The sequence below is a fragment of the Harpia harpyja genome, chromosome 15 (assembly GCF_026419915.1).
Source record: "Harpia harpyja isolate bHarHar1 chromosome 15, bHarHar1 primary haplotype, whole genome shotgun sequence".
NCBI lineage: Eukaryota > Metazoa > Chordata > Aves > Accipitriformes > Accipitridae > Harpia > Harpia harpyja.
In genome coordinates, this window is record NC_068954.1 from 6,754,577 (window position 1) to 6,779,661 (window position 25,085).

Here is a 25,085-nt window from a genome sequence, read left to right on the forward strand (position 1 = left end):
TAGGCTGGAGAGAATTTAATTAAATTCTGAAAACAGGTCTTAGATGTTGTTGCAATCTCATGTTAAGATCACAGATTATATAAATATTTATTACACTGTTAACTGCTTTCCTTGTTCCACTTCAGTTTTTTTTTTTTGTAACCTGATTTTGAAACAAATAAGCTACAGTAAGAAGTAGTCCCCCTTTTGCAAGGCTTATTCATTTAGAAGTCACCCTTCCATGTGGCAGCTTCAAAGAGTTCTGCTCTAAAAATCAGAGGCTTCTTTAGCCCACCACATAGTCAACTGTTTCTACTGACAGATACAGACAGCAATGCTAGTACCTGGAAAAAGATGAGTGTCTAGAGAGTATTATAACCATAAGAGACATCAAGATGATCAAGCAATGCTTACATACCCCTTTTTAAAGGGAGTGGTAGAAGTGACACATCTCTTCTGTAATTTCACCTACAACAGTATGACTGATAGATAGTGGTAATACAGAGATTAACAGGATAGGCACTGCTGGGAGCTTTGCCTAAGAGAAATCACAGTTGCTACAACAAGAGTGACCATTTCAGCAGCTTTTGGAATGGAAACCTCCTCCAAGTATGGCAGTAAACACATCTTAAATGTAAGTGGATTAAGGTCATATGAGAAGTCCTGTGTCTGAACAAACACCTTTCTCTGCTATTATCTTAAACTACTTCCTGTACCTTTTACTGTGACTCTTATTAAAATAAGACAGTTTTAAAGACCACCTTCCACTTGTACCTCACTGACTAGAAGGAGGAAAAACCTGCTCCAACTTGCAACTGTTGTCAGAACACAGCTGAAATATTAAGTAATTAAATAACAAAGTTGGGGTTTTTTTTATATTGCAACAAAGGCTTGCTGGATGCAAACTGACTTAAAAACTTAGTAAGCAGAACTCTAGTTGAATTCCTTGGAGCTTAATCTCTCTCTCTGCAGACTTGATTCTAAGTCAAAACCAGAAAGCATTTAAATTGCCATTAATTGGCTGTCTATAAAGCAGAAGTTACCCTGTTGCAGTATTTGAGAGAATCCCACTAACTCATTTGAACTAAAATCTCTCTACATGATAATGTAACCTAATGCCTTATTTATTTTTTTGTTGTCGTTGTTCCACATCCCAAAAGCTGTGTATGTGGCCAATGTTAGTGTCCTGATGTCTGTGGCATTTTCAGTACTTCTTTGTATTCCTTATTCAGGTTCAGCTGGAGATAAGTCAATATTGGTACCAGGAATAACATTGGGTCCTATGCCATCCACAAGAGAATCCCACTTGTCGAAATCATTCTTAAGACCTATGAAATGGGAGGAAAAAAACCCCAAGTGGTAATGAATAAAGTAGTCAGCTTTTTGTAAAGCTACACTGAAAAATTAAACTATTGGACAGATGAAGCAACCTGGCAAAGTAGGGGAAGCATGATATTTTAAGAAGGGAAAAATGACAGTCCAGGTTTTTATGTTTTAGAACGAAACTGCAATGTTCTTCCTCTGAATTGCTTAGATTACAAAAGTAACTAACAAACCTCTAGAAAAAGAGTCTGACTGTTGTTTCTTCTACTTAAACTTTTCTGACGCACTTACTTTTGATCTTGTTCTAAACAGAACAGTTATATAAAAAGCTGCATAGGAATTAAGTGTTAATTTAACTTCATACTTTGATGTAAACAGATACTTACTCAAATGTTTCTGCAGGAAGGCTAATGAAGCATGATTGCTTATATCAATAGCTTCATTGGGATCTATTTCTCCTTTTAATTTGAAAAATCTTCCAATGATTTCTCCGCTCACAAAGGTAAAGTCAGGAAAGCTCTGATGTACTGACCCCCTGCAAACAGAACAATGATCAACAGGCTCATCAGAATGCAGTCATCTGATTAAAAGATGCCATGGGTTGCACAGACTTCTTCAAAGACAGTCGTGCACAGCAGTAGATTCTGTCCTAACCACAGAAGGGAGGAAGTTTTGTACATGCTTACTGTAAGTAACTACAATTGCAACAGCAATAAAGAGTAGGCTTGGCAGAACTTCAAGTTGTCTCTGCTCTGAGGTGGATTACAGAGCCACCCACTCCCTGCTACGCAGTGCTTTCACTAGGTGAGTGCATAACTGCACCCAGAAGGCTGTTTGAAGTGTTCAAACGCAGATGATGCATGAGGCCCAGAGCAAAACTTGTGCCCCTGGGCCGGAATGCACACCTTGGAGCATCTTAAACTTAGGGTTGCTGGCTGCTTTGAGAGAAGTCTCCGTCTCCACTGTGGGGGACGTACTGCCGTCTAATTTAAACATGCAGTGAAAACCTGGGCCATAAGGAAGTAGGGACTGTCTGTCTTTCTGCAGTTATGTGTAACTGAACAGCTCCAACAAGAGTAAAGATTCATCTTCAACCACAGAAGTGATGGATCTTGGACTCTTACTTGATAGTGATCATTTTCTTGTTTGTGTCATTGGAGCCGAGCTTCTTCATCTTTAAGATATTTTCAGCCCACTGGAATTTTTCGGAGTTGATAAAAAGCAGCGGTTGCTGGACACTGTTTTGGTAAATGTCATCACCTACTGGAAGCATCCATGCATCGAGGGCAATGCCACACCTGTCAAAAACAACTGGATATTGTCACAGAAGCAGAAAGCTTTGTATGGAAATTCTCAGCATGCTTTGATTTGCAGGAGACATGGGAAAGCGAAACTCTCTGTGACACCGAACAGGTAAACAGGTTAATGAATCATTTTGTTTCAAGATTATTTCTACTCTGGGGGAAGAGAATTAATCCATTATTGCATTTGTTGGTCTCCATTGCCAGGTGCAGCTGGGCACAGGAGCTTCTGCAGGGTCCCACAGTATCATGATACAATATGATACAGATATCATGTTCTACCACATCCCCACAGTTCAAAGAAGCATGACTTGAGAAAACAAGACATGCCAAACAAAACTTTTCTTCAAGAGCTAATTAGTAGGTGGGGAATCTCAGGTGAGGTCCCCTGCTCCAGACCTCTCAAGTGCCAAATGTCTCTCGCCTTGTTTTGCATACTTACCTGAATCTTATTTCTTTGCTTAGACTTTCAATAACTGTAGCACCACCAAAAGAGTGTCCCATCACAGCTATTTTGCTAGTATCAACAGAATCCTGTCAAAAAAATTCAGGTGCTGTAAGAGACTTTCTTTCCCAAACTTTTTTTTTTTTAAAAGGGAATAAATTTTTAGGCAGTAGATCCTACTGAAGTAGGAAGAGCATCCTTTCAGCTCCATTACTATCTATCCAGCTTGGGATGGCCTGAGAATATGTTCTACATATCTAGATCTACAGTGTGATCTTCAGAACAGTTGTCCTGGTTTTGGCTGGGATAGAGTTAATTTTCTTCCTAGTAGCTGGCATAGTGTTATGGTTTGGATTTAGTACAAGAAGAATGTTGATAACACACTGATGTTTTCAGTTGTTGCTCAGTAGTGTTTATACCAAGTCAAGGATTTTTCAGCTTCTCATGCCCAGCCAGCGAGAAAGCTGGAGGGGCACAAGAAGTTGGGAGGGGACATAGCCAGGGCACCTGACCCAAACTGGCCAAAGGGGTATTCCATACCATGTTACATCACATCTAGTATAAAAATTGCAGGGATTTGCGGTGGGGGGATCACCGCTCGGGAACTAACTAGACGTCAATCAGCGGGTGGTGAGCTATTGCATTGTGCATCACTTGTTTTGTATGTTCCAATTCTTTTAGTATTATTATTGTCATTTTATTATTGTTATTATTATAATTATTAGTTTCTTCCTTTCTGTTCTATTGCAACCGTCCTTATCTCAACCCATGAGTTTTACTTTTGCTTTTTTTTCCCTGATTCTCTTCCCCGTCCCACTGGGTGGGTGGGGAGTGAGCGAGCAGCTGCCTGGTGCTTAGTTGCCGCCTGGGGTTAAACCACGACAACAGTTTACAAGAACCAGTTTAGAAATGGAAGAGGGAAACCAGAAGCATTATTAGGCATTTAACAAAATGCAGTTACCACCTTTAACTCACCTTTAGGCTATTCCAGTCAAAGTTTGAATTTAGTACATTCATTACTTTCTCTCCTGAATTGATTTTAAGAATGAGATCGAGAGCTTTGATACACTCCTGTGCTCTTTGCTGCACCTGGGGAGAGCAGTGAAAGGAATTATCAGACAACTGCTAGGCTTGCTGGCCCTTTGGACACAAGACTTAGTCTGATATTTTTTTTTCCCCTACAAGTGTCTGATACGGTAAAGACTATTCTGAACTGCAGAATGGAGCTGTAAAACAGAACTTAGACAAGGTCTGACCAACAACAAAACTAACTTTTGGAGGTCCAAAGAGTTTAAGCTCTTGCGTAGATCCTCTGCACGTGGAAGAATTTATCCCTATAACATGTGCCAAAGACCTTCAACTCCTTCGTCCTGTCACTGCTCTGAGAAGGGGTTGTTGGGATGTGCAAAGGCTTAAGTTACACAACTACAAGGAAGGCTGACTTGCTGCTCCTCCTCATGTTCACTCTGATGAGCAAATGTCATTACATCACTTGCCCCATCTGCACAATAGCTTTGAAATGGTCTTTACACTGGACAAACCCAAAATAAGAAAGAGCCAAGAAGCCCTTCCTGTTTTATATACATACATATTCTTGAAAAACTGTAGCAAATAAACATTTTCATTGTTCAGTGTAAGAAGTGTTTTTGACTTTGATGTGTCAGTGAAAGAAAAGGTTCAAAAAGAACCAAAAACCAGTAGCGTCCTTGGGACCCGCAGCGTGTAGGCAGCCAGCAAGATGCCTGTGCATCACTGAATTTCAAATAAATCTCAATCTCCTGACTTCTCTACTAGTAAAATTTGCAGTCAACAGCTTCTGGAGGTTATTTGCAAGCTCAGACATTACATATTTATACTCATAAGTAGGATGTTGTATGCACACAGGAAATGACAATGGTACTGCTGTCTGTATGGCCCAGGGAGATAAGGAGAAACACCTCCCTGGCTGAGTTTGCATTAGCTGGAAGAAAACACTCCCATATTTTAAAGGTCAAGTCTATGCTTGGAGGAGCTCGTCAGTACGGCCGTATCACATCTAGCATGGATACTGCTTATAACCAGGAAGTTTGCATTGTTTACGTTGCTATAAACCACATTCAAGTGTGTTGGAGATGACGAAGCAAACATCCCTCTTAGAACAGCCATGATTCATCCTGCTATCCAACAGTAAACAAAAGCTGAAGCAAGCCTAAGACCACACAAACATCTGAATTCAACTCTGTGTCACTTAAAGACTGGGCTGGGCAGCAAAAGCGTGAAGACACAGGGAAGAAACAGAAAGTTGAGTGGAGCCAGAGGAGAAACAGCTGACTAAGCTCCACAGTGCAACCTCATGAGAAAGCTTTGCTGAGGAAGTAGTTTATGCTCTGAAGAAAGCCGTTGTTGGCTTTCCCGTCTTCAGGAACATAGGACTTGATGTATTTTTATATATCCCCTGAGTCATGGCAGAAGACTGCAGACATGGCCAAAGAGAAAGAGTCTGCTAATTAGTCCTAAACACACCACTCCTGCCTCACTTCCCAGAGCACAGACCTAGGATGAGTACCTGCTTATGGCGCAAACAACGCTCTTCCTCTCCAGCTTTTAGTTTCCTGTAGTAGATCCACTCCTTCTCTGTGTTTGATGTAGACTCTTCCTGTGGTTCAGAAACGGACTTTTTTTTACAGTAATATGTTGCTGAAGCAGATTCATCTCTGTAATATCAACAAAAGGTTAGTTCTGGGGATGTTTTCCATTTGGTTTGGGATGAAGTCAGCCGAAGTTTTAGATTTCACTTATCTCAAGAGATCCAAGCTACCAACCAGTGCTGCTGCAGTCACAACTGAGCATAGACAGACTTTCTAAATAATGCAATAACCCCACCAAAACTCCCACCTCCTTTATATTCTCCAGGTTCTAACAATAAGAGAGAGAAAAACAGCATGCCTGAAGAATGACGAACAATATCTACCACGGGACTGTTCATTCAAGGGCTTATTTAAGCAAGTTCCCTTTGCTTAGATAAGAGCTGAGCTAGAGAAATGGGAGGTGTGGCCAGGGCTAAAGAAGATATACTGTTTTTTCTTTTTAAAAAAATCATAAGTTCTTCTTTAGAATAAATAACATTCTTTTCAATGTCAGAAAGTTTCTTTCCATCAGAACTCAAAAACGTGCAGTATACGCACCTGTGCTCCACAGCAGCCACTATAAAGCCCTGGGAAGCCATCTCTATGCAAATAGCAGAATAGATCGTCCTGCAATTAAAACCACAATCTAGCGATACACGTGCATACATAATTATTTCAGTTACACTACTCTTTCAATGTTGACCACACTACGTATGTGCTATTTCTTCTGTTTGAATTTGCTAGCCAGTAGAGCAGGTTTTTGTATGCCAGTCACCAAAGGCTGTTCACACAATCTCGTTACTGTTTTACTATCTATTCAGAAAGAAAAATGCTAATGATTTTTAAAAGTAGCACATATGACACTTTGCATCTTCAAAGAGCTGTCCAAAAATCAACTAGCTAATCTTTACAACATGCTTGCGGATCGGTAAATACCTTCACCCCTAAAACACAAAGGGAAAACACAAATAAATACATCAAGCCTGCTTTTATTTACTGCTGTTGATTTCAGTGGAGGCATACTGATACACAGCAGCCTGTTCTTCACACCTGTTTCACCTCCATGGGGATCTCACTCCCCTACTGAAAAATCTGTTCAGAACCATCCTTGGAGACTGCTCTCTCCATAGGCAACAAAACTAGTTTGTCAGCAAACTGCACAATTACCGAAAAGCTCCAAGTCCATGGGAAAAAACGAGGAGTGGGTATTTTTCTCCTGGCTTAAAAGCAGCATTTGACTTTGCAGGACAGGTCACTGAACCTAGATAAAAATTGAAGTGTATGTCATTATTACTGAAATGAGAGAAAGCATTTGTTCCTGTGGGAAAGATCCCGAGAATCTGGTGACCGCTGATTTCAGAGCGGTCATATGAACGTAAAGTACCAAATCTCATCCTTAAAATACAGAAGAGAAATACAGAGCTGTTTCTGAAAAGACTTTCTACTTGGCAGAAGATACTTTCCTTCTCCTCCTCACATCCACAGCCTAGCACAAGGCCTACATATCTCTTAAACCCTACAAGAACAGATTTTCAAGAATAGTCAGGTTGGTATTCAGACCTTAGTATCTATCTGATCTTTGTGTATTTGCACATCTCCCTGTGGGATTTAAAGCCCAACACATAGGCACAGCTCGCCCGAGCTCTTCCTAGAGCAAATTGCCCAGACACTCCTATTCATAGCAGTCTGGGACTGTGGGTCTGCCTGAGAACTGGGTCACATTCATCATTGAGCCTCACTACACAAACCCATCTCAAACAAACATACTTCTTTGGGAAAAACTATTTTTTTTTGTCCTGCAGCAATAACACACTACTCACGGAGCAGTGAGGCAATGACCTGCATACAGAGCTCATGCCCTTGCATTAGTCAAGGAATAAAACCAAAACCAGTCTTACCAACATAGTACTGGAAAAGCCTTTCTCCTACAACTCGGTACATATTAAGGAAGTCAGAGAGTCCCTGATAGTACTCTTTATCTGGAATCCATGGTGCCTCTTCATTATCTGTGGCATCGCATGATGGATAATATAGCCGCAAGAAGCTTCCCTGGGATTAGGAGGGAAGAAAAAAAAAAGGAAGATTGATATTTATATATATATGGCAGAGAAAAAGGAAGAAAAAAACATTTCTGTCAAGGGCTTCAGATGCAAGAATGACAGCTCGAGAGAATTAAGAGACTCTCCTGAGAAAATTATTACCCTAGACAGGCTTTGATGCCAATCCTATGTCACTATCTTTTTGTCCCGGCAGTGAATTTAAAGTAGCATGACTGTTGGCATCCAGGCAGAGTCACACGTCACCTTCTCCAGGTTAGCCTATGGCTAATTCAAAATGGTCCATTTAATAAAGTTAATCATTACAAACACTCACTACCTATTTGCTCCATTTCTACATCTCGCTGGACCTTTTCTTCTGTCTTCCTCACTATGCCTCCCTTCGGGGAACGATATGATGATGCAGTTTGATCAGTGTAAGAGGGGTGACTGTGTCCCCTTCACACTTCCAGCTGGGAGCTGTCATTGCTTTCCTTGCACCAGTAAGTCTCATGGAGCTGTTACTGACCCAATTCAGCTTGCTAGACTGGGGGGAAAAACGGACCCTCCTAGAAGTATATTTTTCCACTAGGTTAACAAGACAAATTTTACCCTGAGACTAATTTCTAGAAGTGCGGTCCAGCAGAGAAGATGCGGGTAGAGTCAGGGGCATGGTCTCAACATGGCTATAGTGTTCCTGGCTAAAGTGAGCAAGAGGCTGTCAGTAAAGCTCTTGGGCAGCTGCACAGCAAAGGAGTGCAATATATTGTTCTTCCTCCTCATCAAGATGTTTACAAGTCTGTAGTGGTCCATCTTTCTCAACACAGTTTTGCTAACTTTTTTTAACAATTTTTGTTCACTTCGTTAATTTTTGTTTTATCTGCCTCTGTTTCTTACCACTGATATGAATCTTCTTTTACTGTCTGCACTCCAGGTCTTCCAGGAAACCACCCAAGCTTCCCACATTCACGTGGACCCTCCATACCACCTTGCCAGTATTTTTCCTACGCAGACAGCAGCAACGTACCAACGGCACACCTTAAAGCAGACCTCCTGGCAGATGAACCGTGTGTAATTAGCATTCTTACTTCCCCGTTTGCAAGGGAATTTGCAACACACTATTCAAATTCACTGTCTTGCTCCAACTGTACTTTTGTTTTAACACGTTAAGTCTAGGGCCAAAAAGAACGTGAGTTTTGGAATAAAGTCTGGTTTCTTGAACACTAATTTATCAGTTTCATACACAACGTGTACCAAAAGCTTGTTTAATGAAGCTTGTTTCTATTTACTTATCAAACTTAAATCAACCTTTGACACAAAGGAAGAAACCATCAAACCTTCATCCATACTGGTAACGATACTAATTTGATCCCAGAATAAACCCAGTGAACCTCCTCAGGTGACTAACTGCTTACCCAGAAAGCGAAAGATGTTCATTCTCTATGCCTGAGAGAACTGTAAGTATACAGATTGCTTATCTAAGGAAAACACATGGGCTGACTGCAAACAGAAACTAATTGCTTCTTTTTGCTAATACAGAGTAAACTCAGTAAAGGAAAACATATGAATAACCACTACAAACTGATCACAAGTTCCACCACACCTGGCTAGTCTGAGGAGTAAAACCACAGTGTAAATGTAGGTGTATTCTCATAGGAAAATCAAAAAGCAAGAGGATTTGAAATGGAAACCCAGAAGTTAGCTGGCTGTTTACTGGCCCCATCTTCTTTTCGTGGCTTCTCTCTGTACTAACCACTTGCAGAATTGGCATCCTGTTCTTTTTCAGATAGATAAAACTTTGAGAACACATCTCATGCTTTACCCTGCAGCTGAAACACTACATACCCTCATCACCCACCCCTGCCAAATCCCGTTGGGATCTTTGCGGTGAGAACAGCTACAGTCACGGAGACTGCGTGTGGAGTCTCCCCAGGAGCCCAGGGCAGACGAGCGCGGTGGGGTGGGTGGGAAGAACCCCGCGCGTCCCAGGAGGACACAGTTTCTCTGCAGTATCTTGCGTAGGGGAGTCAGGAAGGCAAGGATATTAGGAGGAGGGAGGAAGCAGCCACGGGGAAGGCTTACAGGTTACATCCGTCTGGTAAATGCCCAGTACACATCCTACACTGGGACGGAGAGGACAGAAAACTCAGCTGTGAGTGTCAGCCGCGGAGCATCCCTGCACACAGACCAGACCTTCTGTTTGATTCCTCTGTAAAACTACAGCAAGTTGTTTCACTAACATTGTGGCTCAAATCCAAAGGAGGAAGGACCGACAGACTTACCTCAACTGCATTCTCTGTCATCAGGTCTGTACATCCAACCGGGTGCGGTCCCTTTCCTTCGGGGATCCTATAAAACTTCTCAGTGCTGCTGCTCCCCATGTCCATTGGTGCCTTCACCGACACACCTGGGGAAAAACACAGAGCAAATCAGGAGGCCGCCACGGCCTGCGTGACCAGATCACCTACCCCGAAAAACACGCAGTGCGTTAAAGATCCAGGAGCAGGAAATTCAAGGTTGAGCCCGTACAAGAATCGGAAATCCCGAGCCGCCAACCTGGCCTGCTCTACCGGGGAATTTCCTCGGAGCAGAGCGTCCAGAATGCCCAGGGTCGGGCCGCTGACACCGTGCGCTGACCAGAAAGCCGGGGAGGGGACGTTTGGCTGGGGACGCGGCGGTGGCACTCGGGCAGGCCGAGGTGCTGCGGAGCAGGGCGGCAGCAGTCCGGCTCCTTGGGCGCCAAGAGGGAAGCGTGAGCCCAAGAGCGGCCGAGTTTCTTTCGCAGCCGAAGGCGGTTCCCTCCCTGCCGGGCTACGGCCGAGGGCCTGCTCCTCCTCGCAGGGGCGGCAGAGAGGGAAGTTTTTCCGAGAGGCCCGCCGAGGCCTGGACGCCATCCCCGGGGAGAAACGGGCGGGCTGCCGGTGCAGGAGGGGTCGCTGGGAAGGCCTGAGGGTCCCCGGCCCCTACCTGGGCTGACACCTCCGAGCCAGGCTCGCTCCAGCGGAGCGCAGGAGGGGGAACCCGCCGCATCCCGGACGAGGCAGCCGGCGGCATCCCCCGCTCCTCAAGCCCCGGCGGGCGTCACCGGCCGCGGCCTCCTCCGCCGGCGCGGCCTGGAGGAGAGCCGGGGGCCATCCCGTACACACCGCCAGGCCCGGGAGCCTCCGCGGCGGCGGCGGGACGGGAGGGGAGGGAGGGGCCGGGCCGGGCCGGCGGGGAAAGCGCCGGCGGCGGCGGCAGGGCGGAGCGCGGCCGCTCCTCCCCGGAAAGGGCGGAGGGTAGGCCGGCGGCGCGGAGCCGCCCGCGTCCCCAAGATGGTGCGGAAGCTGAAGTACCACGAGCAGAAGCTGCTGCGGCGGCTGGAGCTGGTGAGCTGGGAGGCGGCGGGGGGGAGCCTGGCCGAGGTGAAGGCGCTGCGGCGTTACCGGCTGGGTCGGCGGGAGGACTACGTGCAGTACAAAGCGCTGGCCCGCACCGTCCGCGCCTTGGCCCGCCGGCTCCGCGACCTGGGGCCGGCCAGCGCCGCCTTCCGCGCCCGCTGCGCCGCCGCGCTGCTGGAGAAGCTCTACGGCCTGGGGCTGGTGAGCTGCCGGCGGTCGCTGGCCGTCTGCGAGAACCTCTCGGCCGCCGCCTTCTGCCGCCGGCGCCTGCCCTGCCTGCTGGTGAAGCTGCGGATGGCGCAGAACCTGCGGCACGCCGTCACCTTCGTGGAGCAGGGCCACGTCCGCGTGGGGCCCGAGGTGGTCACCGACCCCGCGCTCCTCGTCCCCCGCGCCGTGGAGGACTTCGTCACCTGGGTGGACGCCTCCCGCCTCCGGCGGAAGGTGCTCGACTACAACCAGGAGCGCGACGACTTCGACCTGGCCGCCTAGGCCCCTGCCCGGCCTCGCTCTTCTGCTCGGCCCCTCGGGACACGCGTGGGAGCGCCCTCGGGCGCTTAAACCCTCCCCGGGGCGCCCGAAGCGGGAGCGAGGAGGAGACGGACCCGCTCCCGGCGACGTCCCGCTCCGCGCTCCCCTTTGGCAGCTCGCGGCTCCGTTCGTCCCCGCGGGGAAACGTCCCTTCCGCAGCCGTCGCCCCGAGAAGGCCTCTCCGGTAGCCCACCGCCGTCGACGCGTACGTCCCGCAAAGCGAAAGCGCTCCGAAGGGTCTCTGCCCGCCGGCAGGAGAGGACGCGATCGGGTTTAAGCGCTCGGCTGCTGACGATAGCTGCTGGAAGGGGTTTTACGCCTGGCCGAGCGGCTCTTTTAGGACCGAGTTGGGCAGCTTCGCGGCCGCGTGTCGAAGAGGTTGTCCCGAAACAGCCGGCTCCTCCTTCAGCTGACGGGCGCGCGGTATCCGGAGGAGCTGCTTCTGGAAGGGTTTCCTCGTGATACCGAGGAACGCGTGTACGGGGGAAATAGGGTGGTTGGTTGGGGTCAGTGGTAAACGAGGAGGCCACGCGCTGCAGTTCTGGAACTGGAAAAGTTTTAGCCCAAACCAGAATTTAAAAAAAAAAAACAACAAACCGAACCAAAAAAAAGCCAACATTATTTTCATGTGAGGTCGTAAAGGGAAGTCTGATACTCTGAGTTCGGCATCTGTGCTGTGTGGGGTTCCAGCTGACAACCGGGCATCGTTTACGGAGCAGGATGTAACCGGGGAGGCGTTGGAGCAAAAGCTGTCCTAACCGTAACTGCAGATCTGGGGGGAACTTTTGCATATAAGCCAAACAAAAATCAGTACCTGAGGGGAGCCTCAGGCCTTCTGGGACTCTTGGGAACTTTATTCCCCTTTGATACAAAGAGCAGAAGAGCAAAAATAAAACAGTTGTTTTAAATTGCTGAAGAAACGTGTGTGCTCTTTTATGATGTAGTTTCTGTGAGGATTTCTTCTCATTTTCAAATATTCCAGTAAGCCATCTTGCAGACCCTTTTTTTTTTTTTTTTAATGCAACTTCTTTTATGTGACTCTTTTATGTAACTTTTTTTTTTTTTGATAGCTACAAGGCTATTACTAAGTTATAAAGTGGTTTTTGCTAGAAATGCTTTCTTTCCCTTACTCAGGGCCACAAAAGGATTTGGCAGGAGGTTTAGGAGCGGCGCTGTGACTGCCCGTCCCAAGACCAAAGGGCTGGAGGTCAGCTGCAGCCACCACTCTGGGTCTGGATGCTTTCCAGCATCCAGGAACATGTGGTGTTCCTGAATGGGAAGGGTGTCTAGGTGAGGGGTGTTTGGGGGTTATCGAATCAGGACCAGAAACTGTCATCAAATATTATGGCCGTTTTTTAAAATGTAAACTAAATGTTAAAATTCCTACCAGGCTCATAAGCCAAATGTATTAAGCAAAGCATTAACTTTTAAAGCAATAGTAGATATTAAGAAAAGGACACAAAAGAGGTAGGGAAACCCCTTTGCTTCACCTGTAACACCTTAAAAACCTTTTTCTCAGGGCATGCACCTTGCTTATAGTAAGAAATACAAACTGAAAAGATGTTTCATACCTGAAGCTTGACTTTTCTTACAGCTTTCATCCAGAAAAACATCATCATTCTTTGGGAAATTCAGAAGGTGCCTAAGTCAGGTGCAGGTAAAAATGCTGCGTTCGCTGTGCTTTACTCTTTTGGGAGAATTTAAATAACAGCACGGTGACATGCCATGTGCAGGGCATTTTACTACAGGATGCTAAACTGCTGTTCTGCCCAGCTTGTCCAGCTCTCAAAGGAACAGCAGAAAAGGAAATCTCGAACCTCCAGCCTGTTAGCCTCTGCGGTTTACACCATCAGCCTGTTCTTTTTGTCCTAAACCAACTTTTCATCGTTCGTCTGTACACCTCCAACATCTGTTGCAGAATGGAAGCAACCCAAACCCCTGTAGGCTGTTAAATTAAGCAGTGGGAATTGATTTCCCTACAGACAGTGTGGCATCCACCACCCCTGCTCTCCTCCTGCGGTACTGGAAATCAAATTCTTACATTCTTTTTAAGACATGCCTCAGGCTGTGCATTTATGTGTCTGCGTGTGTCTTAAGTCTGGAATTCTGCAGCCCTGCTGGTTATACAGTAGCTGAGACCTGAAATGAGCGTCCTGCTCCTAAATTTTTAACAGCTGGAGTCCACGCATGCCTCGGACGAGAGCTGGGCTCGCTTCAAGTGCGATAAAAAGGGTGTCATCTCAGTCTGAAAATGGAAGTTGCATCTGACAGCAGCACGCCCGTGTCCTTGCTGGCGAAGGCAGTCAGGCAGATGATGGCTTCCTCGTGTTTAACGGTGTTTTCACCTTTAGTTCAGGGGTTTGAGTTTGTTTGCCAGAGCTGACGTGCTGTGGCTGCCGCCGGGCGGTTCCCGCAGTGCCTCCGGAGCCGGGGATTGAAAGGGCGCAGGAAGCAGCTCTGACAGCCTTTCCCAGCACTTGGATAAACACGGAGCCTTTTTTTAAATTCCAAGGCTGGATCCAACGTCAGTAGAAATCCGCAGCAGCTTCCGTGGGTCCGTGCAAGCTGGCACGAGGAGGCAATCTGGCATTGCGCTTTTTTGGGCCAGATCCTGCAAATTCTCCCCTCCCACGCTCCGGGGGCTTGCTGTGGGAGAGCTTATGCACGTGAGAGCAGCAGGACAGGGTCGTGGGTGTCACTGTGCTTCTTTCCAGCACCTTCTGAAGTGGGTTTGCTGTTCCTCAGGCAGCTCGGCGTCTCCATGAAGCTTGTGGGAAGGTACTGGTGGAGGAGGACAGAGGATGGTGGTGCTGGTGTCGGGGCGAGCTCTCCCCGCGCTTGACAAAAACCTGATCTCTGCCACCTCCACCAGTGCCCATCCCAGCAGCTGGGGGCTGGAGGGCTGCCAGCTTCTCCAGCGAGGGAGGAAGGGGCTGCAGGGGGGTCTGGGCAGCGCAAGAGCGAACGGCGAGTAGTTCCCATGCAGGAGCTCTCGCTTGCATAGAGGTTTTACCAGGGCCTACAGTTTTAGTTCTTTTTTTTTTCCCCCCCTTGTTTCTTTTTTCTCTTTTTTTTTTCCCCTGACCTTGGCTTGTCCTTTATTTGAAGGCTGCCAAAGCGAGAGAGTCGAGCCTGGGGAATGTGGGGGAGCTGAAGCAGAGTCCTTCACACTGATGCCTTTTGTGTTGCAGGGTGCAAACGGCTGAGGCTGTCACCAAAATGCAAATGTGTATTTTTCCACTGATCTGAGCCACTTTTTTTCCAGTAAACAAGAATGCTGCACGTCTTAAAGGCCGCTTCCATCTGACATCTCGGCGTGGCTTGGTGCAGAGGTGATGCCAACCTCAGTAATTCAGTGATAGCACATCATGGTGAGCATGGATGGCCCACGGGACTGGGGAAGGATGTACATCCCCCTTGCCGAGATGTGGTGCAGAGATGGAGAGGAGCGATGGTGGAGCTGGGCGATTCCCAGCCTTTTGGGCGATGCTCCTGCATCCTGGGTTAGGCCAGGGCCTCCCAGCCATGTCTCAGGGCACTTCCATGCACTCATCTCGGTAGCACTCCCCAGTGAGATATTCCCCAGCAGATGGAGGTGTCACTGTCCCCTTCCTGAGCTCTGAGTAATCTCTTTTAGGTACATCCCCTGCCTGATTTGGCACTGGAGATTGAACCAAAGAGCCATTTCTCATCAGCGGGGCATGGGATCACCTTAGTCCCTGCCCCAGGTACCAAAACTTTTCAACATTCACTAGGTCTGGGGAAAAAGTACCCCTAAGTGTTATGACAGCATTTACCCGAGCCCTAGTTCTGGTCCCTGCTCTTAAATGCCCCAGTTTAGGCACTGCAGCAACTCTTCTGACCCTTTGCTTGCTGGTTTGGGCCTGAAGCAGGACCTGGGTGGTGGAAAACCTGTCTGCTGTGTGGTCAGGACGTGGGGACGTCAGGCAGAAGCAGCAGGCAGCAGCTTTGGAGTCAGCAGGAGGAGGCGCTTGGATTCAGGCTTCCCGTAAACTGGAGCTTCTGGATGCAAAGGCTAAATCCAAGTGTATATCCCCCCCCCCCGTGGGAATGTCCCCTCTCACTTCCCTGCAAGCATGACCTCACTGCAGAAAGGTCCCTTCCCCCCCTAATATTAGCTGATTTTGAAGAGATAAAGTGTTTCACCTCCAGCAGGCAGAGAAAAAGGGGAGGCCAACCACTAAGGACAGCCAGAGATGGCGATTTGAGCATCTCCAATTTCCTGCCAGAGCTGCCCGTTGGAGGATCCCACGTGTCCCCAGCAGTAAGTCACAACAGCTTCTCGGCTGCTGTAAATCATGTCAGCGGGGTTGGTAAGTGCGCGTCGGGACGGCATCGCCGCCCTCGGTTCCTACCCTGAAGAGCCACCACCTGCAGCTCCCGCAGAGGCTCAGATGGTTGTGTCTCAGGGTAAAGTACAGGCAGGCTCTCCCGGCGCGTTCATCCGACCAACGCTACCGTCCACTGCCTTGTCACCTCTATCTGAGCTCACTGGGCTTAAACCACACCAGGAACCACATCCTAAAACTGCCATCTCACCCCCCCACCGGCTCTAACAGCAGCCGGGGCACAGGGTCCCGTGCAGGCGTCCACCTTGCATGTGCTGGCTTTGGGGGAGACGAACGCTGTGCTGGCAGAGCACCCCAAACCCGCTCTGTGTCCCTCAGCCTCCCAGAAGAATTTAGGTCGGGAAGGACTGCTGGAGGTCACCTAATCCAAACCCCCGCTCAAAGCCGGGCACGCATGGGGCTGCCTGGGTTTTGCCCGTCTCAACGCCGGATGCCTGAAGCAGAGTTTAATCACCCTCGCTGTGATTTTTTTTTTTTTTTTTTTTCCCCCCCTTCCATCTAGTCTGAGTTTCTCTTGGGACTGCTGCTTCCCACCCCCACGCTGTGTCCGGTTACTTTTCCCTGCGGGAGAACTCGATTCACCTTTTCCCCTGAACTCCGGCCAACCTCGCACGGCCACCCTCCCCTCCCCTGCAGCTTACCCGCAGCGAATCCCACCCCTCCGCGGGGACACGCAGGGATTTGAAGCCAATAAAGGGGCTGGAGGGGGGGGGGGAAGCGGAGAAGCACGAACCCCTGAGGGTTGGGGACAGGCTTCGGGAAGAGCAGGCTGAAGCCGGGGAGCGGGCCCCCTGGCAAGCCACGCACGGGGCTGCGCAGAACCCCCCCCCAGCTCCTTAAAACCCCTCTCATGCCGCCGCCTCTCCCCCCCCCCAGGCCCCTTTTTCCCTCCCTTTAGCGGCTCCCGGCGCTCCACGTACCTGCCGTGGGGTGTCCCGGCCGCCCTCCGCTCCCGTCCCGCTGGCCGGAGGCGCAGGCGGGGCCCCCCGGGTCCCCCCCCGGACCCCCCGGAGCCGGGTGGGAGGCGGCTGCTCCGGCCGGAGGAGGTCGGGCTCGGCGGCAGAGCGACTGCCGGGCTCTCCCCGAAGGGGAGGGACCAAACTTTGCCTTAGTTTGCAGATGAGACAGTCTTCCCCGCGCCTGGAAAAAAAGTTTTGGGCATGGAGCCATTCCCCCCCCCCCCCAAAAAAAAAAAAAACCAAACAACCAAAAACCCCAAACCAAACCACCACCCGCCCCAGAGGACCCCGCGGCTGCTTGTTGGCATGTGGATTTCTGGCTTTCCTGGCGGTGGGGCTGGATCAAGCAGCGGGATATCGGCGAGAAAATCCGCCCCCCCACACCCCCGGCCGGGCTGAGACGTCCCACGGAGGAGCCGCGACCCTTACGGCTGGGCGAGGGGTGGGGTGGGGGGCTGCAGCGGGGGAGCGCTGCGCTTTGGCTCCAGGTCCCTCGGTAAAAAATGCAAATCTTTTCCTCTGGCCTTATGAGAAAGGGATAACAACACCCTAAGGAAGCAGATCCCACTTTTGGGTGCAACTTCTGGAGCGGTGTAAGGTGGATCAAGAGCAGGTCCCTACTGATGGGGGGAGGTCTGCATCCACCCCCCGCTTTGCACAGCCCCGGCCCCCTCGATAACGCTGAGTTTAGGCAATTAACCCTAAACCCAGCGCCCATAATAAAAGATTAGTTTCCTGAGAGATCAGCAGGTTGATCCGGATGATGAAACAGCCATATGAGCTTCAAGGCTAGCAAAGGGAGGCAGCAGGGGAGGGAGGGAAGGTCAAATTTGGCTTGGCCTAAATTCCTTATGAAGCTGCACCCGTGGACTGTCTCCCCAGAGAGCTGGTGAGCTCCTGGGGTGGGATCGCTGGCTTCTCTTCCTCTCCCTTTGCGTGTATGTGTGTGGGTATGATCTAGAAGCTAGCAGAGCACAAAGGTGCTTGAAATTTAAGTTATATTTCTAAACTTTGAATTTTTCTTGGAAAAAAATAAGAAAGTTGTATGAAAAGGTCCAAAAATTTTTTTTTTTCTGAACTTTTGTCCAGCACTCATTTCAGTGATGGGCTGGATGCATTGAAGTGTAACATTTCAGGATAGATGTAATGCTGATGAAAGGTTTTGGAGGACAACTCTGAAGACCTCTGTTTAATCTAAAGGAACAAATTCTTCAAGGTTAGTGAGAGACAATGAGGAGGAGGAGGCTGTGCACGAATGGTTAAAGTAACAGAGACGTGCCAAAGCCAATGATACTTTTGTGGCCCACTGAGGAGCTCCAAAATTTATTGTATTTTTTAATATATTCAGATATTGCCAGATACGCAGGAGTCAAACTCAGCAGCAGGCATGTATGGCTCTTTCTCGTGGATCTGGTCTACGCAGTCCAACCACCTAAGTCAGGGGACCTACTGAAGCAGGCTGTGATTCCCTCTGACCTTTGATTCTCGTCTTTTTCTTACAAGAAAGCAGGGTAGAGATGGCGGTGTGTCCTTCCAGCCTGGATTTGGGATGTGGTTGGGACATTTATGGGAGTTGAGAGCAGGGAAATGGCCCCATCCACCTCTGGCTCCCAGGACGTAGCCCCTAGGATTGCAAACCTTCCCTCACATCAGCCTCTGCAAGCTCCAGTGTTGGTCCTCTCCAACATGCTGTACATGGAACTCACACTATTTTCAATCTGTGAAAATTACTCCATGAAGTAAATGCAATGCAAAAGCTGGAGCAAATTCTAAAATGCTTCTAGGTTATGAGGGGGACTGGACGAACTAGCTCAAGACCAGCTGTCGATACAGGAATATAAATGTTTTCTCCCCCTTGATTTGGCCAGACTGGAGAAAATATTGCAGTGTTTCCATCCTCAAGATGATGTGGTAGCGTAGTGATCCTTGCAAGCTGCTTAAATTCCCTGCCAGCAAAGCAGCTAGGGAATATCCCCTAGCAGAGGTATAATTATTGAAATCCACAGCCTTGCGGGGGCCAAAGATCTGCTTGCATTTCTTGATGGGGGTCTGTTGTATGAGAGTGGAAAGTGCAAAGCACGGCTATGGAGATTAGATTTTTAAGCAACATGCCATAGCTCGATTATTTGCACCAAAGAACATCAGAAGATACTTGCACAGACATTTCTTTCATCGCAATAAAACACTACCAGTAATGGATCTGCAGCATTGGCAAGGGAGGAGCCAGTTTCCATGGTGAGTACCAACAGACCCATGGCAAATGTTTGGCCTGAGCTGGCTGTTTGTTAGCAACATCCTTGAGAAATGCAACGTGGTTTTATCTACGAGTCCTTTATGCAAAGGGCTGCGCTTTGCTCCAGATTTCCATGACTGCAAACCAAACATCACCATCAGTCTGTGATCACGGTTTTGAAGATAAATGATAATATTTTTTTTCCTCTCATTCCTTTTTCCTGATTTTTGGATAAATGCTGGTTTCTCACAGCGCATGTCTCATTTTTAATGCAGATGCTGCTTGAGGTGTTAAAATTGCTCTTGAGAGGAGCTGATAAATCAGTGAACACCCACTAAATGACCATTGCTCTTTTACCAGGCACCATGACAGAGCTCCATGAAGCCGTGGCTTTGGGGGACTACGACCTGGTGGATGAGATTTTGAGGACAGGGCGCTGCGACCCAAATCACAAGGATGTCGACTGGCATGACAGGACCCCGCTGCACTGGGCTGCTGCAAAAGGTAAGGGCATCCCCTGCTCTGTTACCGCTGCAAACCAGCATCATAAAAGGTGATGCTGATTGTAATTACATCTTGTTATGATGGCACTTAATGCTGGCAATAGTCACAGCTTGTATCTGATAATTTTGTGATGATGAGAAAAATACCGATTTAAATAGGAACTTTGCCTCCAAAATAATTTATGGGATTACCATCAAAGTGATTTTTTAGCTTTTTTTTTCCGTCGCGTGAAAATTTACAATTTACGTGATATGTACGTATAGCATGTCTACTTGTCCCCAACATTACTTTTCTAAGAGGTGACTTCATACAGGGCAGAGGAGTTACTTCTCATGCACACCTGCATGAATGAGCAGAAAGTCAAACCCATTGTGTTTATACCAGGTATTTATCAAACCAAACAGAACAAAATAATTACAGTGTGGTTTACATTGCCCTCCCTTTACCCCACCTGGTCAAATGAACAACACAGGACCAGAGTTGTTTGCAGCTCCCACTTTGTCCTTCACCATCAGAAGTGTCTGTTAAAGTCAAATATCCTTTTGCAGCCCAGAAGAGAGGTGAATGCAACAATATATAATGTATAATTGTACACAGTTTAGAATGGGAAACTGGACCTGTACTCCTCTGTGCTAGGGTGTTTGTTACATGTTGAGATCTCACATCATGGCATCTGTCTTTGCTCAGAAATCAAATGTGTGATTGCTTTCCTTTTGCCCTGATGGATTATTACTCATTTGGGCAGCAGCAAAGGGAACCGAGCTATTTAGGAAAATGATGATGAGAGACTGGTGTGTCCTAGGTGCCACTGGGAATGATCTAACTCAGTCAAGGCAGTGTGAAGTGGGATAGAAATAACTTTTTTTGCTTCTTTAAGCAATTCGACAAGTTATAAAAATATGAAGGTGAATGAAAACAAGCAATTTCTCTATCTCCTATCAAACAAATCTTTGTTTTAGTAAAGCAGTTCACAGGTTCTCCATTTTTTTTTAATGTTTAAGTTTTATTTTGCATTGAACTAAAACCCCAAATGAAACAACAAAATAGTCAATAGCCAATTGGTCAATGAGTAATTAAGATGTGCTGTTCAGAAATTAGTAGAAAGCTTTCTGATTTTATTGTTGTTTTTGTTGTGAAATGCTTCTGGAAGCAGTCTAGTTTGGAAAAAAAAATCAGCATTTTCTAATGAGCATCTTTTATTTGATAAATCAAATGGCCAGGTCATGGGCAAAATCCATCGTTACATGACTGAGGGAATTATGATCAACTGTGTGTGACTGTCTTCTGCATCCTGAAGGTACAAAGTCTAATGCAGGTGCATCTTCTCTCCCTGTTTTGCTGCCCAACGCAAGGGCAATCGGAGCTGGTCAAGCTCCTCGTGGATCACGGCGCCCGGCACTGCCTGCGGAGCGACGTGGGCTGGACTGCGGCTCACTTCGCTGCCGAGTCGGGGAGACTGGGGGTGCTCCGCACCCTTCATTCCCTGCACGCTGCCATGGACGCGGCCGACCTCTTTGGCGACACTCCCAAGAGGCTTGCGGAAATCTACGGTCACCGAGACTGCTCCAGGTTCTTAGAAATGTGAGTAGTGATGGCCGGTCCCACTGCGGCAGCTGACGGGGCCCCAGCAGTGAAAATTAAATTGACTGCTATATAGAGGACCAGAAAGAATACGAGTGTGTTACTTACCTTTCCGCCTAAAGCCTATCAAAGTCAACCAGCACGAGTAGTGCTTGATAAGCAAATACGGGTCTTTGTCACAAGGAAGCCGTTGGGAAGACATTCATTTCTTCCACTCCCTTCTATAGTTTGCCTTGGTATGTTTTAAAAATTGTTCCCACCTCATGACATCATTGTTTTTATAAGGATGTTACAGAGCCATTATTAAGCAAAGGAAATGAAAGCAAGAACAAGTATTAACCCCTTAGGGTGGTGAATACTGAATACACAGGTTGAATTGTTTAAGAACAGCCCTTTAGGAGGTAATGTTAGTGGATGTATATCATTTGGCTTTTCTTGTAGTAGAGAACAGAGCCATCCTTTTTTTTTACATAATTATTTAAAGTTTTACCATTTGATCTGTTAATAGGATGGCCACATATTACTTCCAAACTCTGTATTGTCTTAACTCTTACGGTTATCACTGAGGTACCATATGCAACTAGTAATATGCTTTTAAAGGGTTCCCAATTACCTTTCCTGTTTTTCAGCCACTGATTTGGCTTACAGATATTTTCATCCTTGCAAAGCTGTTTCCCTGACTCAGGCTGCCATCCTCCAGAGGTCCGAGCTGTGTCCCATACCTGCATCTCCCTAAAGTGGTGGGACAGACCACTAGAGGCTAACCAGCTTGTTCAGTGCCAATCGTGTTCCCACGCATTACCTGGTATTTAAATACACTGCTTGTGAAACCTGCATGTGCCGGACCCTGAGATACTGAGAGCACCCAAAGACTTTTCCTCCCCTGGGTTTATCTCTGATTTTACAGTCCCGCCATAGTCCTTAACTGGCATCATTTTTACCACTGCCACATTCTCAAGACTGCTTTGGCACCATATAAATTGTGGCTTTTTATATAGACACATACCCAACTCAAAGTCTCCAACTTGCCTTCATTGAGGAGTTCAGCACAAGAGCTGCCAAGTTCAAAACCAAGCATGGTGGCTGTGCAAATGTCTGAGATGGCCAGTGCCTACCAAATGCCACCTTTCATTAATCCACGTAAACTTTTCTGTAGGTGCTGATGTCCTTTTGCTGTACCATGCCCACCTTCAATCTTACACAGCATCAGTGTCCCTCCATAGGAAGAGACACTCAAAGTGTATAAAATCCCCCCGTACAGAGCCCCAAAAACTTTCTAAGGGAGCCACATGTTCCTGTTTCTAAGCTCTGGCTATTATGGAAGCTGCTGGGACCTTTGCATTTTACCTGCCCACCCCACATCCAGGACACCTTGTAGCTAAAGCCTCGCTGTTTATGGAGCTGACACGCTGCAGACCCTCACTATTCACCACCTTCCTTCCACACAGAAGAATCAGCTTTTATTACCCTTAGACCTTCAGTTTAAAGAAATTTAAACAACTAGCAGCTGATAGCTAAGCTTTGCTATTTAGGTTTTTTACTACCTAGACCCTAGCTGGGATAAGCTCAGGTTTGCCAGATCTTTGAGAATGGGACACTTTCATCCAGAGGAGACTTTTCTCTTTATACTGTTCTCAGTTCTTGGCTTGCCTAGTTTCTATATCAGAATAGGTAAATATTGTCTGTCCCAGAGAGTAAAAGGTCTGCAGGCTTGTTCCCCTCGATTAATCATTTATACCAATTGCTTACCTATTCAACGCTGTCATTTTTGCACTAATCTTACCATTAAATCCTGCTTATCGAGTCCTGCCAAGTCTAGCATTTGCCGTGCACTTGGCTGCGCACCAGAGCTGTGGCGGTGGGGGGACAGCAAGGGTGGGGGAATCGCCTGGATGATGCCGACGGCATCGGAGGTGCCTGCACTGGTGGAGGCGGCTGGGAGAATGATGGACAGCATGATTGACAGGATGATTGACATCCTGGTCTGAGCCACCTAGGCAACGGCCTAGGGCGACTCATGTAGCTGATGGAGGGTTTTCTGAGGTGAATGACTAATTTAAGGCGGAAAACTTGTCTTTCAGAGCCACGTGCTGGCCTGACTCGCCCCACGGCTGCATGGCTCAGCTAGGAGCATGGTTGGGAGAACTTAGTAATTGGGAAGATGCTTTGAATGCCCATGCCTAGGACATTTTATAAGACACACAAAGCCTCTATTATCACCTCACAGTCATAACGCAGCCTGTGGGCAGCCAAGGGTTTATCACTGGGGCTCAGGAACCCTTTTTTTAAGCCCAACCACTATAATTTACAACCACAGTGGATGCCTTCACCCTCGTGCAACAGTTTCACCTCCTCACATCAACAAACTTGGAGTTAACTAGGAGGAATTACTGGCATTTGTAGTATAATCACGATTACCTTCTGCTCCTTCAGGTGTGCAGAAGGTCCCAGAAGTGATGTCCATGGTCAGGCAGTGCCCCACGGCTCCGGCGGGAGCTGGGCAGTACCGATGTGTGCTGCAGACAGAAAATGAAGTGTGTGTCTGCACGGCAATGCTGTGCGGCACAGTGGGTCTGCCATCTGCTCACCGTGTCTGTGGTATTGGTATGTAAGTAGGAGGGGTCTTTTGTTATAGAGCATCACTGTCAGTTTTGGATATTTGCCTGTCATGCAAAAAGAGGGAAAAGCCAATTTTTAAAATAACAGTGGGTGCCAAATGCAGGGCTGAGATGCGTATCTAGACAGGGCTATGAGCATCCAAATCCTTCCTACATCCCAATTCAGCCCTCTCTGGCACTACCACGGTCCTTGCACACTGTGTGTCTGACCCCAGGTGCTGCTGGCTGCACGGACATACCCCTGCCTACCTGGGCTGAGCCACTGCTCTGTGCTGGGGATCGTTTGCATCAACATGGAAATATTACCTGTATCGACACGTAAATATTTTTAACATGTAAATATTAGGAATATTCTGCTACAGAGTATCCATACCACTCACCGAGGTTTGCATGGACATGCAAAGAATAGGAAACAGCCTTCAAAACACAGCTGCTTCTGAATAACAAACACATAATTTGCATCAGAGGGTGTTTTTTTGCACGAGAAGGGCTTTATCCTGGATGCTGTGAGAGCTGCCGAGGATGGTGCCGAGCCAGCACAGAGACCCACAGCCCATGCCTGCTGCCAGCCTCTCTGCAAAGTGCCGAGCGTTGAAACTGCACCAAAGGCTCCTGCTATCTAAGCCCAGGGCATATATATATATATGTGTGTGTGTGTATATTTATATATATTAAAAAGTGTACAGAAGGAGGTTTCTTGCCCTTGGGAGCAGACACTTAATAGAATAGAATAGACTATTTCAGTTGGAAGGGACCTGCAACGATCATCTAGTCCAACTGCCTGAACACTTCGGGGCTGACCAAAAATTAAATCATGTTATTAAGGGCACTTTCCAAATGCCTCTTAAACACTGACAGGCATGGGGCATCAACCATCTCTCTCAGACATATGTTTGTGTGTGTATATATATATATATATATGTATATATATAGTAATCCCATGCTATGCAGCACATCTGTGTGGAGCCGCTGGCTTTGCTCCGTGCTCTCAGCTGGGACAGCATTGCACTGATGTGACAGAGCTGCTGTGCTACAGAAAAAAGGATTTTTCCTGATATTTGGTGGTATTTTTGACAGAGCTCCATCAATACTGAGTACCTACAAACTCAGACCTCTGCAGTAGGAGGAAAGGGTTTGTTTTCTCTTGGACAAGATTTACACTTGAAGTGCCTGTGTCAGGATCGTGGCAGTGGTGGGGTCCAGGAGGGTCTCTGTGAGG

General features: G+C 47.6%; 3 protein-coding genes across 7 annotated transcripts in view; 2 read left to right on the forward strand and 1 right to left on the reverse strand.

Annotated features, from left to right (window-relative positions):
* PLA2G7 (phospholipase A2 group VII) lies at positions 1-17,141 on the reverse strand. 3 transcript variants are annotated; one of them, XM_052809332.1, is made up of 11 exons: positions 16,892-17,141; positions 9,973-10,097; positions 7,553-7,703; positions 6,822-6,915; positions 6,213-6,281; positions 5,594-5,741; positions 4,024-4,137; positions 3,046-3,137; positions 2,427-2,600; positions 1,689-1,837; positions 1-1,307 (listed from the first exon to the last, which is right to left on the reverse strand). In XM_052809332.1, exons 1-11 carry the CDS (start codon positions 17,139-17,141, stop codon positions 1,204-1,206), a joined length of 1,470 nt encoding a protein of 489 aa, XP_052665292.1. In that variant the 3' UTR covers positions 1-1,203. The 3 variants fall into 3 exon arrangements, with proteins under 3 accessions (XP_052665292.1, XP_052665294.1, XP_052665293.1); XM_052809334.1 differs by lacking the exon at positions 16,892-17,141 and adding an exon at positions 11,026-11,046; XM_052809333.1 differs by lacking the exon at positions 16,892-17,141 and adding an exon at positions 10,658-10,839.
* IMP3 (IMP U3 small nucleolar ribonucleoprotein 3) lies at positions 10,975-11,612 on the forward strand. The gene has a single exon (XM_052809339.1). The coding sequence runs from the start codon at positions 11,005-11,007 to the stop codon at positions 11,560-11,562; it is 558 nt and encodes a 185-aa protein (XP_052665299.1). The 5' UTR covers positions 10,975-11,004; the 3' UTR covers positions 11,563-11,612.
* Positions 15,880-25,085, forward strand: part of ANKRD66 (ankyrin repeat domain 66) — a 12,564-nt gene continuing 3,358 nt past the window's right edge. Inside the window, exons 1-3 of one of the 3 annotated variants that reach the window (XM_052809338.1) lie at positions 15,880-15,935; positions 19,524-19,667; positions 21,020-21,248. In XM_052809338.1, the coding sequence (XP_052665298.1) occupies positions 19,529-19,667; positions 21,020-21,248 (368 nt within the window). In that variant the 5' untranslated portion in view covers positions 15,880-15,935; positions 19,524-19,528. Of the gene's footprint in view, positions 15,936-18,113; positions 19,166-19,204; positions 19,668-21,019; positions 21,249-25,085 lie in introns of those variants that run through there. The other 2 variants (XM_052809337.1, XM_052809336.1) reach the window with 2 other exon arrangements.